This window comes from Mobula birostris, chromosome 7, assembly GCF_030028105.1.
Source record: "Mobula birostris isolate sMobBir1 chromosome 7, sMobBir1.hap1, whole genome shotgun sequence".
In the NCBI taxonomy this organism is placed as follows: domain Eukaryota; kingdom Metazoa; phylum Chordata; class Chondrichthyes; order Myliobatiformes; family Myliobatidae; genus Mobula; species Mobula birostris.
Window position 1 is genome coordinate 139648100 of NC_092376.1, and position 21138 is coordinate 139669237.

The 21138-nt window shown below is 40.3% G+C and overlaps 1 protein-coding gene across 1 annotated transcript in view; it reads left to right on the forward strand.

Moving 5' to 3' along the window:
• The first annotated feature begins 208 nt into the window (after positions 1-208).
• The window catches only part of psd2 (pleckstrin and Sec7 domain containing 2), a 99346-nt gene continuing 78416 nt past the window's right edge, over positions 209-21138 (forward strand). The window contains exons 1-3 of the mRNA XM_072264607.1: positions 209-369; positions 7240-7320; positions 16268-16380. Of these exons, the coding sequence (XP_072120708.1) occupies positions 218-369; positions 7240-7320; positions 16268-16380 (346 nt within the window). The 5' untranslated portion in view covers positions 209-217. The remainder of the gene's footprint in view (positions 370-7239; positions 7321-16267; positions 16381-21138) is intronic.

Here is a 21138-nt window from a genome sequence, read left to right on the forward strand (position 1 = left end):
TTTACCAGTCTTGACTGTTTACCAGTACCAACAAGGCATCTAAATTGTTTCTATTTGCTGAAATAGTACATCAACTGAGCAAATAGTTTTTTTTTTTTACCTTTTTTAAAAGTTTAATATCTGTAAACCATTGCAATCACAGACTCTAATAATTGTTCTGTCATTTGATTCCAGTGATGCCAACTTTAAAGAAGCCTTATCTGATTCTGATTCAGAAATGGGTAGCACAGAGCAACTAGAACATGGGAGCACTGACACTTTGGCCAATGGCTGCAAAACTAATGCAGATCCTGCTAAAAGACTTGCCAAACGATTGTATAATCTTGAAGGGTTTAAGAGATGCGATGTAGCACGCCACCTTGGAAAGAAGTAAGTTTACATATACCATTGGTAATTTTTTAGAGCATTAAATTGTTTACTGATTGCTGGTATTGACAGAATGAAAATAAACAAAAAAAATACAAAACATAGAATATAAGGTTTACAAATTCATAATTTTTTTGCCCAATTTGTTGTAAATGTGAAGCAAGCCAGGGTAACTTTAAAAGGAGGAGGATGGACATTGTTTAGGCAACTAAAAGAAGGGAGATGTCAATGGAGTGGCCATTGTTGGAGTGGGCCAGTGTTAGAGTGGGAGACTTTGTCTCAGCAGGCTTTGGCAAGAACAGGTCGAGGCTATGGGTGCTCAGTGGAAAGACGCTGAGTAAGTGACCTAGGTGAGTGCAAACTCAAAGGTTTCACAAGTAAGAGCAAGGTAAGCTTTTTTTGTTTTCTGAGCTGGAGTTGGATATACTCAGGGCCATCTGGGAGACTGAAAGCATCAGATAAATTTTTATTCAGGTGGTCACACCCAGAATGCAGGCTTCAGGCTTCAGATAATAAATGAAGACCACCAGGAGGAGAAAGGGGAGCTCCCCTGTGGCTATCCCATCCGCAACCAGTATACCCCCTTGGATACTGCTGGGGCAATGGTCTGTCAGGGCACAGTAGTAGCAACCAGAGGCAATGTGGCTCGCTGAGGCTCAGTAGAGACTGGTGAAGTCAGGCAGAAAGATAGTGAAAGGGAACATGATAGTTAGGGAATGGACAGGAGATTCTATGGTGTGTTGCCTTTCAGGTGCTAGGGTCCAGGATATCTCGAAGTGGCATCAATGACATAGATAGAAAGAGGGAAGTGATTCTGCGCGGTGGGTATAGGGAAGCAGGAAAGAGATTGAAGAGCAGGACCTCCAAAGTAGTAATCTCTGGATTATTCCTGGTGCCACATGCTAGTCAGAACAAGAATACGATGAGAGTACAGATGAATGAGTGGCTGAGGAACTGGTGTAGGGGGCAAGTTCGGGTTCTTAGATCATTGGGACCTCTTCTGGGGCAAGGATGACCTGTACAAGAGGGATGGGTTGTACCTAAACTGGAGATGAACTAATATTCTGGGTTAGGAGTTTCACTAGTGTTACTCAGGAGGGTTGAAACTAGTTTGGCAGGAGGGATGGGAAGGTCAGGGAAGTGGAGAATGGAGAGGAAGGCGGATGTCAGACCCAGTATAAACAGGCAGGAGCAAGGTAATAGATACAATACGACAGATAGATTGGAGTGTTTGTATTTTAATGCTAGGAGTATTTTGAACCTAAAGAATGGATCAGTACATGGAACTATGCTGTTGTGGTCATTACAGAGATTTGATTGACAGAGGGATAGGAATGGGTGCTTACTGTCCCGTGGTTTTGATGTTTTAGAAAAGATAGGGAAGTAAAAGTGGGGCTGGGTTGGGGGGTGGAGTTGCACTATTAAGCAGGGTCAATATCACAGCTGCAGTCCAAGGGGACATAATGGAGTGCTTGTCCACTGAGTCTATGTGGATAGAACTCAAAAATAGGGAGGATACAATCAGTCTGATAGGATTTGAACTACAGACATCCCAGTAGCCACCAGAACATTGAGGAACAGATATGCAGGCAGATTAAGGAAAGGTGTAAAAGCAATAGAGTTGTTTTCATGCTGGATGTCAACTTCAATAATATAAATTTCTGAGTACAAGAGGTTTACATGGGACAGAATTTGTCAGGTACATACAGGAGTGTTTCTTTTACAATATGTGTATAATCAAACAAGAGGAGGGGCTATTGGATTTGGTGTTGAGTAATGAGCCTGGCCAGGAGACTGACATTTCAGTGGGTGAGCAGTTTGGGAACAGTGAGCACAATTCCTTAAGTTTTAAGATAGCTATGGATAGGGATAAATGTGGACCTTGCAGGATAGTATTAAATTGGAGCAGGACAAGATACGAGAGCATTCGGTAGGAATTAGGGAGAGTTAATTGGGAACAGCTGTTTTTGGGCAGCTGCTTGAGAACCTTGGCTGTCAAGAGAGGTGATGAATTTAGTCAAGAACAAAAAGGAAAGTATGTAAAGCTTAGGAAGCTAAAATCAAACAGACCCCTCGAGGGTTATAAAGAAGCCAGAAAAGAACTCAAGTAGGAAAGCCAGGAGGGGCTATGAAAAGTCCTTAGCAAGTAGGATTAAAGAGAATCCTAAGGCATTGTATACATGTATCACGAGCAAGAGGAACTAGGGATAACTAGGGCCACTCAGGATGGGGGGGGCGCATTTGCTTGTATGCGGCAGCCCTTAGAGTATTGTTGAGAATCCTTACCACCCATCCCATAATTGCTTTGGGCTACTTGTCATCGGGAAGGAGGTGCAGAAATATCAGGACTAGGACTGCCGGACTGGGTAACAACTTCTTCCTTCAGGCTGTGAGACTAATGAATACCCCATGTAACATCCTGGGAAAGCTTTCACTGCTAACAGAATGGTCTTTCTGTAGAAGCAGTGTTTGGATTATGGTGAGAGATAACGGGTGTTTTGGAATATGAACTGGGTGTTTTGGAATATGAGCTGGGTCTTTTGTTAGGCAGGAGATGAAAAGAGAAGACGCTGGAGAGAACCGGTTGTAGGATAAGACCAGGTGGGGAGATTGTAATTCGATGGAGCTGGGCGATGAGATGGATTGAGAATCAGTGAATTGAGCTCTAACTGGTGCACATTTGACTGTTTAATTATAATGGGCCCTTTTTGTTATTACTTTGGTCTTTACTAACCCTTTAGTTAAGATTCATTAGTATAATTCCTTTAATCATATGCAGTGTGCTGTCTCTTATTCCTTGGCATTGAGTTGTAACAGGGTAGCAAATGACACAGCATCCACACAAACCGGGGTTAGGATGGGAGAACTGTCTCAATCTCATGGGTTTGGTGGGACCAGAGTGTATCTTCCATAGACTTATGCAGCCAAGGAAACCAGTGGGGTTTCACCTGTCACTACTGTGGTCTCATCACTAGGGACAGCAAGCTGTTTACTGTATACTATTTATTATTTACTGCTTACCTATGCTGCACTTTACTACATGAGGAGAAGATTTAAGGAAGAGATTGATAGGTATCTAATTAGTCAGGGTATCAAAATATATGGGGAAAAAGCCGGAAATTGGAACTAGATGGGAGAATAGTTTAGCTCATGGTGGAGTGGCAGAGCAGACTCGATGGGCTGAATGGCCTACTTCTGCTCCTTTGTCATGTGATCTTGTGATGAACTTTGAATTATATTTCATTAACTTAACTGACTTTTAGTGTAATGTTTTGGTTTATGTTCTGTGTGTGATATATGTTGTGTGGGTGCACTGTGGTCTAGAGTAGTGGTCACCAACCTTTTTAAGCCCAAGATCCCCTACCTCAACCTTAGTGAAAGGCAAAATCTACCTACTAAATCGTTTAGAGAAAAAACAGCTCAGATTGTACTTCCAATTTGAGGCCTTTTATTTGGGCTAATTGTATTTGAATTTCACAAAATACTTTTGTCAAACCTTCAAACAAGAAAACACTGTAACTAGCATATCAAACAGGCCATAGTTGTCTTTCTTTAAGAATATTACAATACTTCACACCTTTAATTCTAAGTTTCATTATTTAATTTTATTTCAACACAAAAAAATAAATGAATAAAAATTGACTGTTGCACTCAGTGTGATGACTGGGGCTGAATACTTTCTGCTAGTTCCCTGAAATTTGGCTCATAACTACAGACAGCCAATCTGAGACAGTCTGTGAGGCATCTGTCAGTAAGACAGCTCCTGTACTTAGATTTAATAATTTTTCATCTGTGAAATAGATTCACATTTCACATAGATAAGTTAACCTGAAGCTGGCACTGACTTTTAGTGGTATAAAACCAACGCGCACACTGCGCATTGCTGGGGCCCCATCAGTAGTAATTGCCACCAGTTTATGAATGGGGATGTCATTTTCACGGACACATTTTTTAAACTCTTTGTAAATATCCCCACCTCTCGTTCTCTCCTTTAATTGCAAAAGAGTGAGGAAGTCCTCCTTTGTTGTAAAATCCTGGAAAGCCATTCTGACAAATACAACAAGCTGAGCTGTTTGCATTACATCCAGGGGTTCATCAAACTGTAGTGAAAAATATTCACAGAGTGACAAGTCCTTTAACACTTGTCGATCCCCGTCCTCTGACAGTGACTCTACCCTCCTTGTCACTGTTGCAGGGCCAAGCGGTATATTATGTACTGTGGTTGTGATGTTGTTTTTGTTTTTAAAGTCATTAAAAACAGTCTCTGCGGTAATGGCCAATGCTTCCTTGAATAAATCGCCATCTGTAAAAGGCTTCTTGTGTTTAGCCAAAAAGTGACTTACACGAAATGATGCTTCAATAGCAGCCTTATTTTGAGCAGCATGTTTTGTGAAAAACTATTTCTGGGCCTTCAACCCCGATTTCAGCTCCTCAACTTTCCTGGCACAAATTGCGCTCTTTGGGGAGTAAGTGTCTTTAAATTTCTGGTGGTTGATGTTGTGGTGCCGCTCCAGATTCCCTCTTTCAGTCAGTGCTTGTGTTTGGTGGCACAACATACGTACACACTTGTCTTTCACCAAGGTAAATAGAAATTCCTGGTCCCATTCTGGATGGTATTTGTACGTTTTCGCCTCCTTTCGTGGAGCCTCCGCCATGCTATCAGGATATTACGAGCGAGTGCCGTATATTGATATTTGCGATAGTCTGTACTCTTATCTAATCTAATTGGTCACTTTGATGCAGCACAAGCTACGCTGAAAATGCGGTGCATGGCGGGGGAGCTACACACATGTGCACTAGGCAGAAAGAACAGAACTAAAACCCCACAACCTGGAAACAATCTCTCTTTACAAACAGCTTTCAGTAATGAAAGTATTGCTATATTACCATTATCCTAATCAGTATTACTTATTTTTATAATGCTCACATTACAACAGTATTTGCGTATTTATTTTTGATCTTTTTCGGGATCTAATGGGAAAGTCTCAAAGGTCGACCGGTCGATCACAATCGATGGGTTGGCTACCACTAGTCTAGAGAAATGTTTCATTTGGTACAGTCGAAAAAAAATAAAGTTGAACTTAATGAGTACTCTAAATCAATGTTTACTACGGAGAAGGATGTAAAGGATAGGGAGATCAGTGCCAAGTATATTACCATGCTAGGGCATTTTGAAGTAAAGGAGGAGGTTGCTTTGGGTTTCTTAAAGAGCATTATGGTGGATAAGTTCCCAGGGCCTGATTGGATTTACACCAGGTTATTAAGAGGGGCAAGAGAAGAGGTTGCTGGGGCCTTGATCAATATCTTTATGTCCTCTCTAGTCACAATCAAGGTCCCAGAAGACTGCCATATAACCAATGTTGTTGCATTATTCAAGAAGGGAACTAGATTTATTCCTGGGAACTATAGACTGGTGAGTGGTACATTAGTGATAGGGAAATTACTGGAGAGGAGATATTAGGGATAGGATTTATGAGTGTTTGGAGAACTATGGCCTAATTAGGGAGAGCCAGCGTGGCTTTGTGCGGGGCAAGTAGTGTCTTCCTAACTTGATCAAGTTTTTTTGATGGTATAAGGGTGATTAATGAAAGTAGAGCTCTGGATGTTGTTTACTTGTATTTCAATGAGGTGATTGACAAGGTCCTTCATGGGAAGCTCATCCCGAAGATGAAGACACATGATCTGTGAAGAATTGACCATTTGGATTCAGAACTAGCTTGCACATAGAATACAGAAGGTAGTGGTTGAAGGAGCTTATTCTGGCTGAAGATTTGTGATTAGTGGTGTTCTGTAGTGACCTGTACTGGGACCTCTGCTGTTTTGTGATGTATATAAGTGACCTGGGCGAAAATATAGTTGGGTGGATTAGTAAGTTTGCGTATGATACAGAGATTGGTGGTGGTGTGAATTGCATAGAAAACTGGCAAATATACAGTGGGATATAAATTAGTTGCAGATACGGGCAGAGAAATTATGGATGTAGTTTAACCCAGACAGATGTGAAGTGCTGCAGCTTGGTAGGTCAAGTGCAGAGACACGGTACACTGTTAAGGGTAAGTTCAGTGTTGATGAGCAGAAGGATCTTTGAGTCCAAGTTCATAGCTCCCTGAAATTGGCTACATAGGTTGATAAGATGGTTAAGAAGGCATAGGGCATGCTTACATTTAAGATTTGAGGCATTGTATTCAATTGTTAAGAAGTTACGTGGCAGCTTCATAAAAATTTAGTTAGGCTGCATCTGGAGTATTGCATGCAGTTCAGGTCAACCCATTATAGGAAAAACGTTGTGGTTTTGGAGAGTGTGCAGAAAAGGTTTACCAGGATGTTGCCTGGAGTAGAGTGCATGTGCTACAATAAGAGGCTGGACAAACTTGTTTTTTTTTCTGTCTGGAGTGGCAGAGGCTGAGGGGAGGTTTATAAAGTTATGAGAGGCATAGATTTAGTAGACAGATAGTATCCTTTTCCCAGGGTTGAAACACCAGAGAACAGGGAGTAATTTCAAAGGAGATGTGAGGGACACGTCTTTTTGCAGAGAGTGGTGTAATGCGCTGCTTGGACTGGCCTCACAGGCAGAAACATTAGAGGCTTTTAATAGATGTTTAGATAGGCACATGAATGTGAGGAAAATGAAAGTATATGGGTATTGTGTAGGCAGAGAGGATTCTGATAAGCTCAAGTCTTTCATTCCATTCTTGTACAATTCTGCTGATCATAGAGTATATCCTTTCCAAAGCCAATAAATCCTTGGGTGCTTTACCCAAAATTGAATGCAATTCTTCAGATGGGTTTTGACCAAATACCTAAAAAAATTAAAGTTTCATTAACTGCTCTTGGATATTTTAATCTAGTAATGGTATTTACCTTCCTTTATAGCAATGATTTCAGCAGGCTGGTAGCTGAAGAATATCTTAGTTTCTTTGACTTCACGGACTTGACTTTGGATAAAGCACTTAGGTGAGTAACAGTCATCATTTGCAAGATGGCCATCCGATTTTAAAAGTGAAAATCTGGAAAAAAGTGACCATGATTTATTTACAGCTTCCAGTGGTTAGCTATCTGTTAAAATAAAATTCTAAAGCAATGATTTTTATTACTTTACTGTTTCTGTGTAGAGTTGTATAATGCCATTTTGTTTAGAATCTGTTTCCAGTTCTTGCTTGGAGCAAGACATTCGTCTTTGTTAAAATTCTTTTTCTCTAGTTTTATTCCAATTGCTTCCTTTACCAGGTGGTCCCAAAAGCCATTGACGTGGCACAGTAATTTTGTGCCGTCAAAGTCAATCCTATGATAATTGCGAGTGCAATATTCTGCTACCACCAATTCGGGTAACTCAGACGGATATACCACCTATCACAATGGTTACAGGGTTGACTTCGACAGCACAAAGCTACTGGTCACACCAGTAGGTTTTAGTACTGCCTGTTGAAAGGAAGCCATTGAAATAAATTCAAATTGAAATAAGACAAGAGAATAAGAATTTTAGCAAAGATGAAGGTCTTGCTCTAAGTAAGAACTGGGATTTGATTGATCAGGAGGGATGGACAACAGGGGTATATATACCACCGGACTAGACATGCCTAGGCATCACCCTTGATGAAGATAGCGGAGTGAGTCATCACAATGTTGGTTGAAATTCACACCTGTATGGGGCTGGAAGCCTGAGAAGAGGTTATTCATAAAACGAGGCCATTTATCAGTCTCTCCAGTTTATACCAGTTCTCAGGATATTCCCAACAGTCCCATTCATGTACTCATTATCAGTGTAACCTATTCTCACATATGCCAAACAGCCTGAATTTCCAGCTACCCACCTACACTATGAACACAAGAAATAGAAGCGGCCCGTTGAGCTGACTCCACCGTTCAATAAGATGAGGGCCGAACTGGACACGGACTCAGCTCCACCTGCTTTTGCCCCATAACTCTTAATTCCCCCACTATGCATTAATCTGTATAATTGTGTCTTAAATATATTTCATGAAGTAGGCGGAGAATTCCACAGATTCACTATTCTCTGGGAAAAACAGTTTTTCCTCATCTCTGCCCCAAATCTATGCCCCCGAATCTTGAGGGTATAGATAGATGGATACTTTATTAATCCTAAAGGAAATTCCAGTGCCACAGCAGAATTACAAGTGCACAGACATACAAATATTAGAAGAGAAGTGAGAAAGATTAAAAAATAAGTTATTTCAAACAGGAGGGGTCATCACTTCCCAGGCTATAGGTTGACTCATTATAGAGCCTAGTTACTGAGGCCAAGTTATTATAGGGCCTAAGAATGACCTCATATAGCGCTCTTTGGAGCAGTGCAGTTGTCTTAGTCTATCACTAGAAGTGCTCCTCTGTTTGGCCTGGTCAGCACGCAGAGGGTGAGAAACATTGCCCAGAATTACCAGGATTTTCTGCAGGGTCCTTTGTTCTACCACATCCTCCAGTGTGACTAGTTCTAGTCTCACTTACCAATGGAAACAGCTTTCTTGCCTCTATCTTATTTGTGCCTTTCATATGTTTCTATGAGGTCCCTTTACATTTTTCTGAATTCTAGTGTGTATAGTCCCAGGCGACTCAATCTCTCCTTATAGACCAACTCTTTCTCCAGAATCAGCCCAATGAACTTCATCTGCATCACCTCCAAAGGAGATCAGAACTGAATGCAGTATTCCAGGTTTGGGCTCACCAGTACCCTGTATAGTTGCAGCCTAACTTCCCTGCTCTTAACTCCAGTTCCCATAGCAATGAAAGCCGTCATTCTATTTATCTTCTTGATAGTTTGTGTACCTGCAAAGTAACTATTTGTGATTCATGCTCAAGCACTCCCAAGTCTTCTTGCAAAACAACTTGTTATAGCCTTTCACCATTTTAATAATAATCTGATCTTTTATTTTTCTTTTCAATATGGATGACCTTGCACTTGACAGTATTGTACTCAATCTGCCAGACCCTTGCCCACTCACTTAACTAATACATATCTTTGTAGACTTTCCACATCATCTGCACAATTTTTACTTGTCACGTACCCCGTGACGGGTTAAAGAACCAGCAGAAATGGAAAACACCTTGGAGTCTGGTATTGCTATTAACTAATACTCATTTATTAGTAACTATGCAATACAGTAATAAAATTCTGATATATCAAACGGATTAGCAACGATTTTATATAGTGTGGAAATTTAAAAATCAAGCTTCTTCAAGCCTAGGGGTTAAATGGATACAGTCTTATGGTGATGGGTAAAGTTTAGTTCAGTTCGTGGTATTTAGTTGAGTAGAGAGAGAGGTGTTGTGGTTGTCCGAGTAAGCTGATGCTGTCGATTCTTCCCGTTGTCCTCCGAAATCCTTTAGAAGTCACCGAATGTGACCACAAGAAGGGGACTGTTTTCTGTGGTGGAGTTATCAACCCAGGCAAGGGTTGGACACACTAATAACTTCCCACCAGTCGCCTTTTCCACACTGCGAGAGCAACTGATCGATTCTCCTGATCGATCCTCTAAAAAACGTACCTTTCTGTGGGCACAACTAAGCTCATCCAGTGTCGAAATCCATATGTGTCTGACAACCAGCTGACCTGGTATTTATCTCACCGTGCTGAACACCAGCTGTCCATCACGTAGCTCCCCCCTTCTCTCTCTGGAGGAACTCAGAAGCTGGCAGTGTCCTTGCAGAAATTCCAAACAAACTGTGAGCAGTCTTCACCCCTCTCTCTTAATAACAAGGTGTTTGTGCTGTACAGCTCTCTTTCTTTTTAAAAGTACAGTTCATAAGCGATAATTCAGGATCACATCACACCTCCCTCCTTTTAGGAAAAATTTTGATGTAGGAGCAAAATTTTTAGCTTAACTGAAGATTACAAAGTTTGAAACAATACATGTATAGTTATCAGATAACAGAACAAAACGTGTACAACTTCTAAATTAACATCTGGATAGACAATCAGCTATAATGTTGTCAGTACCTTTCACATGCTTTATTTTTAGGTCATATTCTTGCAAGGTCAGACTCTAGTTTAATAACCTTCTATTCTTACCCTTCATTTTAGTTAGAAACACCAATGGATTATGGTCTGTGTAAACCACAAGTGGTTTCTAGGCAGGACAAACATAGACTTCAAAATGTTGTAAAGCCAGAATAAGTGATAGCAACTCCTTTTCAACAGATAATTTTTCTGATGCACATTAAATTTCTTTGAGAAATAAGCTACTGGATGTTCAATTTCATCATCATCCTTTTGCGACAATACTGTCCCAGCAGCTTCATCACTAGCATCTACTGCGATAGAGAATGGTGCTTTAAGCACAGGATGATAACACAGGATGGTTTTCAGGTGTTCAAATACCTCCTGGCAAAGGTCACTCCATATAAATCTTTCATTCTTCCCTAGGAGTTTCATTAGGGGGAGAGTGACATCTGCAAAATTCTTACAAAACTTATGGTAATACCCAACCATTCCTAAAAACTTTCTTAAAGCTTTCTTGCTCATTGGAATGGGAACCTCAGCAATAGCTTGAACCTTGGCCTGTACAGGAGCCAGTTGGCCCTGGCCTACTACATAGCCAAGATACGTGACAGTAGCATGCCCCAAACTCACTTTTAGCGGGGTTCACAGTAGGTGGTCTCCACTTCCTCATTAACACCCCATCCTTAAGGTAATATCCTGTTGACTCTCTCTGCACCTTCTCTTCTGTGAGATCTGGCTTTCTCACTCCAAAATATCCATCTAGAGGCATACTATGAGCTATGTTTTAAATTTCAGCCCTGTAAACTTTTGGCACCACAACTTGATGTTCAATGGCCCAATCCTCACTTGCAGGCACAGTAAAAGAGTGAGAGAGCAGTCTCCCTTAAAGTCACTATTTCAGGATCTCAATTCTGTTCCTCTTTAAATTCCTTTCTAGATAAGGACAAACCTTTCTCATCAACCTTACTCTCTTCTAAATTCTGCTCGAATAGGGAAGGTAGAAAAGTCTCTGATAAATCATCATGGGCATCAGCAGACTTTTTAGACATGCTTCGTGTTACTGCGCATGTGGGATAAATATCAGTATCTCTGTGTGGGTCATTAGCAGCAGCTTTGCTCATTAGCTGAACTGCTGGATAAACATCACCTTGGATAGGTGTCAACCTCCCCCCAATGTTTGCTAAACTCAGCACTATCACCAAACTTATGAAAACCATGTGTATATTGTGAAAAATCCCTAACGATCCATTTATTCCATTCCTACAATCTTTATCTTGATCTGTCTCCATAGCAACCTCTTCAAGTGGCTTCTCAAAACCAAAACAAATCTTTTTTCTCCACATCACAATTGTGAAAAGCAACTCCATAACCTTGAAGGTGTTTACATCCAAATGTTCAAACAAAGTTCAACAGAGTGGCACGTATTTCTTTAGCAGGCCATTGTCCTGAAAGCTGGGTCAAAGGTTGTGAAACCAATCCAAACTTCACAAGTACTTTATCCAAAAGTCCAGAAACAACACTTTTCTCAATATCAACAGTAACATTTACCTCACCAATTTTCATCTCATCACTAACTTTTAGAACACTGCCTAGTACAAGTGACTGAGAATCCTCAATTTCTACTGGTACCAAGGTTAACCCCTTATTCACTGACCTAAGATCATCTGACACAAAAGGACTGCATTCCTTTTCAACTGAGTCAAACACCTCAGAACTTAACTGAGCTTCAACACAAGGTTCAGTACCCTGTGAATCCGCAGGTACATCAACAACCTGAATGCTGGCAATTGGGACAGCTGCCTCTTCTAGGCTGTCATCACTTGTCCCAGTTTCAAATTCCAGGTTGCCCTGATCTTCCCAGCTACTCTCTGGGAAACTCTCATTTGGAGTAAACTCAACCTTGTGGGTTAAAACAAACTCGTCTGCTAACCTAGAAGACCCCCGCAGGGTGTCGGCATCCTCTTCATCTAGGTATGCTCTTACATCATCAGGGACACAACTTTTAAATTCTTCAGTCAACACAAGCCCTTTCGAGCTGTAAAAATCAACAGGGTCTAACACTAGACCTCCCAGCTGCCACATCTCCCTCCTGAACTGTCTCTGTTTTGCTGCCTCTTCTCTCCATTTTGCTGCCTCTCTAGCTTCTCTCTCAAGCTGTTCTGATTACAATTCATGCTGCCTTTGCTCTTCCTTTAATTATTCTGACTGAAGCTGAATCTCCACCTCAGTAGATTTACCTTCAGCAAACATTTCCCACACATTCTCTTCAAACGTTCCCTTGGATATATAATGCTGAGCTATTAGCGCCTGTATTAACAACTTCCTCATTCTAGTGGTCGCCATAAGGCGATTCCCAACAGCACATTACTCGTAGCGTCCTTCAACGCTTCAGGGGTTGGTTCCAACAGAAACCTTTCAACACTAACCTCCATTTCTGCTGTTTTTCCACACAAATAAATCAAAAAGGATTTTCCCCAATCAATTCAAATAAGCTCCCTCACAATTTGTTCAAATCCTGGATGCAGGCCCCAATTTTGCCACGTACCCCATGACGGGTCAAAGAATCAGCTTTGCAAGATAAGAGCCTATCATATTACAGGAAAGATACAAGCATGGATAGAAGACTGGCAGATTGGCAGGAAGCAAACTGCTGGAATAAAGGAGGCCTTTTCTTGTTGGGTGCCAGTGACTAGTAATGTGCTTCAGGGTTCAGTGTTTTCATTTTATATGTCAATGATTTGCATGAATGAATTGATGGCTTTGTGGCCAGGTTTTGGGACGATATGAAGATAGGTGCAGGGGCAGGTGAAAGCAAGGTGGGTACTGATTGACTTAGACAGATTGGGAGAATAGGCAAAGAAGTGGCAAATAGAATATAGTGCTGGGAAGTGCATAGTCATGCACTTTGGTAAAAGGAGAGAAGTATGGACTATTTTCTAAATGGGGAGAAAATTCAAAAATCGGAGGTTCAAAGGGAGATGGGAGTCCTCATGCAGGATTTCCTACAAGTTAACTTGCAGGTTGAGTCAGTTTCCTATAGTGTGGAGTCTAGGACCAGAGGGCAGAGTCTCAGAATAGAGGGACATCCATTTAGATCAAAAATGAGGAAAAATCCTTTTAGCCACAGTGTGGTGAATATGGGATATTCATTGCCACCGATGGCTGTGGAGACCAAGTTATTGGGTGTATTTAAAGCAGAGGTTGATAGGTTTTTAATTAGTCAGGGCATCAAAGGTTAAGTGGCGAAGATGGGAGATAATAATTTAGCCATGATGGGATGGTGGAGCAGACTTGATGAGCTGAATGGTCTAATTCTGTTTCTGCATTTTATGGTCTCTTTTTCCTGCCCTCCTGTGCAGCAGAGCCAGTCAGGGTGCCATGATACTGGCCACTGCTGCCTTCCCTGATGAGCCATCTCCCCGAACAGTACCCAATGCAGTATAACTATATTGGAAGGAGATGACCTCCAGTATATCTTTGGGATGTTGGTGGAAACCTAGGCACTTCGGGAAACACATGTTATTACAGAAAGAAAAGTTCCACTGGGTTTCCAACACTTGACATTTGTAGAATTGCATCTCTTTTCAAACTGAAGACTTGGGAACGGAACAAATAAATAATCATCTATTTCAAGTAGCTTTCATTTAAATAGGAACATTTCTTATTGTGACGTGATCAGTTAGACAAAGATCGAAGTTATTTACTTGTAGTTAGTGGCAACTAAGATTTATTATTTCCTTTTGGATGTCTTCTACTTTGATGCTAATTTATAAATCATACCGTCAATGTTTTAATATATCTGAAATTTAAAGATTTGGGATCATTTTATTAACTGCTCCGGGGACCTGTGTTGTTTTACTGACCTTGTGTGCTGTGTGTCTAGGTTTACATATTCTCATTATGGCAGTATGGTTTCCCTCCTAGTATTCAGGTCTCTTTCTAATTGCCAAAGATAGGCTGGTAGATTAAGCGAAAATTAAAAAAGTGTGGATCCTAAAAATCTAGAATAAAAACTTAAAATGCTGTAAACACTTAGCAAATCTGGCAGTATTAGTGGAAAGAGAATAGAGTGACCTGGAATTTTTGATCTGAAATATTAACCCTTCTCTTTCCACAGATGTTGCCCGACTTTCTCAAAAGTTGCAGTACTCTTGGTTTTTGTTTTGTGAGTAGGTTAATTGGCCACAGTACATAACCCTTTAGTGTAGGTAGGTGAGTAGGTGGCACTAGAGTTAAAGGAGAGTTTATGGCATGCAAGAAAGAATACTTTGCAGAGAAATAAGAAGGGGAAAATTGCAATGCTGGTATTGATTTTTTGGACCAGATGGGCTGAATGAGCTCTCTCTAAGCCAAGAAAAGTGAACATGTAAAAAAATGGGAATGTTTAGAATTGGGGTGAAGATATTAAACACCATTGATATCTGGTGGTTTGCAAGATAATTTATTCCATTTCAGCTTTCTCAACCTGTCTGCTCCCTTTGACATGGTTGACTACACCATCCTCTCCCATTTCCTCACCCTTTTTGTCCAGCTGTGTGAGATCATATTTGCTTTGGTTCTACTCCTAAATGCTCATTCACAGAGTAGCTTCTCTTCCTATGCTTGCATCCTTACCTTGAGTGAACACTGGAGTGTATTTTAGGCTTTGTTCACATTCTCAGTTATATGCTACTCCTTAGGAAAGGGTGGCAGGGTAGAGATAGATCTTTACCAAAGGAGGTGTAAGGCGCTCCTTCCCTCCACTAGCCTGCAGGTCACCCTTGGGCAAGGTATAGCATCTGCTTAGCCTCCGATCAAGGCCACGTGCAGCCATGGGAGCAGGTGCTGGATAGTCGTATGAGCAGCTGGTGCCTATCACAAGTCCTGGTCACAGACAGTCTATGAAGAGTATTGATAATGGCTGGGGTCATCAGTCTTGTAGGGACATTGCCCAGAAGAAGGCAATAGCAAACCACTTCTGTAAAAAAATTTGCCAAGAACAATCTTAGTCATGGAAAGACCATGATTGCCAATGTCATACCATGTGGCACATAACGAATGAACTGCTTAGGAACATCTACAGTACCAATTTCCATGTGTGTAGTAATGACACCCAACCCCATGCCTTCTCTTGAAGTCAACATTCTCCTTAAGTTGCCAGTTTGCTTTATATCTGATATCTTTTTGTGAAGAACAGAACAATTGCATGTGGTTCAGGCAAAATAAAACCTTCTCTGACCACTGCCTCCCTCTTTCCTGATATTGCTCTGAAATTGAGACAGACTGTCCAAAATTTGTATTATAGGATGAACTTATTTCTAATATCACAGTATTTCCAACAGTTTTTATTTTTATTTCAATTTTCAAGTGCCGGCAATATCATAGTCTTGTCACCTTTACTCTAATTTTGTAAGTATATGCTCCTTATGCATGTTGGCATGTGGCCAAGTGGTTAAGGCGTTCATCTAGTGTTTGAAGGTTGCTAGTTCGAGCCTTGGCTGAGGCACTTAACCACACACTGCTCTGTGACGACACCGGTGCCAAGCTGTATGGGCCCTAATGCCCTTCCCTCGGACAACATTGGTGGCGTGGAGAGGGGAGACTTGCAGCATGGGCAACTGCCGGTCTTCCATACAACCTTACCCAGGCCTGCGCCCTGGAAACCTTCCAAGGTGCAAATCCATGGTCTCATAAGACTAACGGATGCCTATAAAAAATGCTCCTTAAAATGTGGAATATGAAATAACATTCAATCATACATTTGTATTTTCAAATCCAGTGAAATAACAGTCTGATATAATTGTTTATTTTGGTTCAGCATATTCTTTTAGACTGCTGTATAACTTAATCTCTCTAGTGCAATGTAGAGAAATTTCATTAAATGCTGCAATCTGCAAATAGATGCATGCAAAAATATAATTTTGTTTTGATTAGTCACTTAACCATTTCTCAATTTTTTTCCATTAGGTGTTTTTTGAAAGCTTTTCCATTGATGGGTGAAACTCAGGAGCGGGAAAGAGTTCTTATCCCCTTTTCTAAGAGATACTGCCAATGTAATCCTGATTATATCAACTCGGAAGGTATTGTCATGTAAATCCTTATATTAATGAATTTGAAAGATTCCAAAATGCATGTAAGTTCTAAGTTCTAAATAAAAAAGGAAAAAATGTATCTAAATAATTATATTACTTACAGATATTTAAGTGCATTAGACATCAGAAATAGGTCATTCTGCCCATTGAGTTTGCTCAATCATTGCTGATTTATTTTCCTTCTCATGCCTACACCCATAACTTTTGATGCCCTTACTAATCAAGAATCTATCAACCTCTACTTTAAATATATCTAATGACTTGACCTCCACAGCCATTTGTGGCAATGAATTCCACAGATTCACCACCCTGGAGCTAAAAAAAATCCTCCTCATCTTTGTTCTAAAGGGATATTCTTATAATGAGTCTGTGCTCTCTGGTCCTAGACTCTCCCAGTACTGGAAACAACCTGTTCACGTCCACTCTATCTAGGTCTTTTAATATTTAGTATGTTTCAATGAGATCCCCCTTAATTCTTCTAAACTCCAGTAAATACAGGCCTAAAGCCATCTATTGCTGCTCACACAATGACCCTTTCATTCCCAGGATATTTCTCATAAACTTCCAACGTCTGCACATCCTTTCTCAAGTCTGCAGCCCAAAACTGCCTTATAAGGCCTCAGTGTTATATTCTTGCTTTTAAATTCTATTCCTCCCAAATATTACATTTGTTTTCCTTACCACGAACTCAACCTTCAAGTTAACTTTAGGGAATCCTTCACTAGGACTCCCAAGTCCCTTTGCACATCTGATTTCTAAATTTCCTCCCTGCTTAGAAAATAGTCTACAATTTTATTTCTTCTATCAAAGTGCTTGACCATACACTTCTCTACACTGTATTCAATCTGCCACTTTTTTGCCATTTCTCCTAATCTGACCACGTCCTTCTGCAGACTTCTTGTTTCCCCAATATTGCCTGGCCCTCCTTTGTAACATCTTCAAACATGGCCACAAAGCTATCGATTCCATTATCCAGTTCATTAACATATAACCTGTAAAAATAGCAGGTACAACACCAAGCATTGAGGAGCACCAGTAGTCACTGGTGGTCAACCAGTAAAGGCCCCCTTTATTCCCATTCTTTTTTTTTTAATTTTTATTTTTATTGAAGAAATGACACAATACAGACTATATAATGGATTACATTTTCCTCCATTTTGCTTTAATATCATACCCCCAAAACAAACCTCCCCCCACCCACCCTCCCCGAACATATCATGGCAGCTAATATATTTACAACACAACAATTCACAAATACAAGTACGGACATTTCACAACCATACCCCCACACTACTTCAAGACGACGGCTCACACACATCTGCAACATGTCAGATGATCCAAAATACACTCATATTTACAATTCATCAACCACCCTGTGAGGTAAATTATGAGCGTGTTAAATGGGAGGCAACTTCCCAAGTACAATCAAATGCCCTCAACTAGTAGGTAATTCCTTAAGACTCCCAAAATATGATAAGAAAGGTCCCCATTTCCAAAAGAAATTAGATATTCCCATTCTTTGCTTTATACCTAGCAGTCAATCTTCTGTCCATGCTAGTATCTTTCCTGTTGTACCATGAACTCTTGTTTAGCAGCCTCATGTGCAGCACCTTGTCAAGGGCCTTCTGAAAATCCAAGTAAACAACATCCACCTCCTCTCCTTTGTCTATCCTGCCTGTTATTTCCTCCAAGGGTTCCAAAATATTTGTCAGGCAAGATTTCTACTTAAGGAAACCATGCTGACTTTAGCCTAATTTACTTTGCGCCAAGTACCTTGAAACCTCATGCTTAATAATAGACTCCAAAATCTTTCCAACCACTGAAGTTGGCTGACTGGCCTATAACTTCCTGTCGTTTGCCTTCCTCCCTTCTTTAAGACTAGAGAGATATTTGCCATTTTCCAGTTGTCTGGAAGCACTCCATAACCTATTGATTCTTAAATGATCACTACTGATGGCTCCACAATCTTTTCAGCTACGCCTGTGGTGTAATCCATCTGGTTCAGGCCCTTATCTACCTTCAGACCATTTAGCTACCCAAGCACCTTTCTCTTAGTAGCAGTGACTACACTCACTTCCTCCTCCTGACATTCTTGAATTTCTGTCATACTGCTTGGTCTTCCACAGTGAAGAATCACACAAAATGCCTATTTAGATTGTCCACCATTTCTTTGTTCTCCTACCTCACCCAGTGTTATCTTCCTGTTGTCCAATGTCTGCTTGTGTCTCTCTTTTACTCTTTATCTATCTGTAGAAATGTTTGGTATGCTTTTTTATATTATTAGCTACCCTACTTTCATTTGTTATCTTTCCTCTCTTTATTGCTTCTTTAGTTGCCTATTGTTGGTTTTAAATGCTTCCCAAGCCACTTTCTTCCCACTAATTTCTGCTTTATTGAATAACTTCTCTTTTGCTTTTATGCTGTCTTTGACTTACCTCGTCAGTCATGGTTGCCCAACTTTCTTTTTAGAATGCTTCTTCTTCGTTAGGATGAACCATTTGTGTATCTTTCAAATTACTCCCAGAAACTCCAGCCATTGCTGCTCTACTGTCATCCCTCCAAGTGTCCCCTTCTAATCAACTTTAGTAAGCTCTTCTCTCATGCCGCTGTTGTTACCTTTACTCAACTTTAATACTGATACATCGATTTTATTTTCTCCCTCTCAAACTGTAGGCTGCATTCTGTCATATAAGAACTTAGGACCACAAGACATGGGAGCAGAACTAGGCCATTTGGCCCATCATGGCTGATTTAATATCCCTCTCAACCCCATTTCCCTGCCTTCTTCCCATAACCTGGGATGTCCTTACTTATTAAGAAAATATCATTATCATAACTGGCTCCTCTGGGTTTCTTTACTTTAAGCTCCCTGATCAAATCTGGTTCATTACACAATATCCAATCTAGAATTGCCTTTTCCCTAGTGGCTCAACCACAAGCTGTTCTAGAAAGGCATCTTGTAGGCATTCTACAGATTCCTTCTCTTGGGATCCACCACCAATCTGATTTTCCCAGTGTACTTATTTATTGAAATCTCCCGTGACCACCATAACATTGCACTTTTTACAAACCTTGGAACTTGTACTGCACATTATGGCTACTAGTTGGAAGCCTGCATATAAAAACTACCAGGGTCTTTTTACCTTTGCATCTTCTTAACTCTAGCCACAGGGTTCTACATCTTGTGATCTTATAGCATTTCTTTCTGCAGATTTGATTTCAGATTTTCCAACAGGGTATGCCCTTTAGTCACTGTTACCATTAGGTAGGAGGTACAGAAGCCTGAAGCCATACACACAGCGATTCAGGAACAGTTTCTTCCCCTCTGTCATCTGATTCCTAAGTGGGCATTGATTCCATGAACACTACCTGACATTTTTAATATATATTATTTCTGTTTTTGCACAATTTTTAATCTATCAATATACATTACTGTAAATGATTTACTTATGTATTTGTTAATATTTTTATTTTATTATTATTGTTTCTTTTTCTCTTCTTCTTCTATGTTATGTATAGCATTGATCTGCTACTGCTAAGTTAACAAATTTCACGACATATGCTTGTGATAATAAACCTGATTCTGATTCTGATAAAACCACTCACCTTCTCTGCCCACCTGCCTGTCCTTTCGATATAATGTGTATTTTTGATGTTTAATTCCTGTCTGAGATCTTTCAACCACAACTCCATGATGCCCACATCATACTTGCCAATTTCAAACTGTGCTACCAGATCATTTATATTATTTTATACGCTGTGTGCATTCAAGTAGAACACCTTTAGTCCTGTATCCACCACCCTTCTTTTCAATTTTATCACCATGTTGTCTGAAGTTAAATGCTTATCCCTTGTAAACTTTTTGTCTTATTCATTATTCTGGAGACTTCAATAATTTGTCCTGCACACTCCTTATCCTTTTACTTTATCCATATTTTTCCAAGCTATTGAACCAACTCCCTACTCTTTGGTTTAAAGCCTTATCCACCAAATATTGGCAAATAAGTTTAATATTTTTTGCGTAGAGTAAGCTGAGACTGCAACCAAAACTAATTACTGTAACCTAACAATAAAGAAATATCGAGAACAAATAAAAAGCAAACTAAATGAAGGAATTCAGATCACAGAAAAGGCAGAGAATGGGTTAAGTCTGAGAACGTGAAAATCATCTCCATAGCCTCCACATGATGTCAGTATTTCCCAAGTAATTTTCCTTTGAGCCTGGCTCACTGGGGTCACAATCTTCAAAGCAGAAATCTCTCGAAGTGCTGAGGAACAATGTCGCTCTCCATTCTTTCATCTTTCAGGTGTTTGATTCATCAGTATTACTTATTGCTTCACCAAGTCCTTGTAAATGGATTTTATTTTAGCTTGGTACTGGAGTACTGTTGGGTAATACTGTATGTGATATGTATGTATAGGCTGTATGGCTGGTAAATTTTGCCGTTGCAAATTCCTTCTTTTTGCAGTTTTCACTTCTTCTATAGCTTGTAACAGCATTTTCTGTACTAGTTTCCATATCTGGGTGATAGACACACATGTTCCTGATTACCATCTCTTGTTTTTATGCCAAATTGAGCAGATTTCTTCATGGGTCCCACTCCCAGCTTAGCTCACTAATTACAAACAATCTGCTGAAGGAACTCAGAAGGTCAAGCAACATCTGTGGGTGGAAAGGAATCGTCGATGTTTTGGGTCGAATATAAAGTTTGGACGGAAAACATCAACAATTCCTTTTCTCCTACA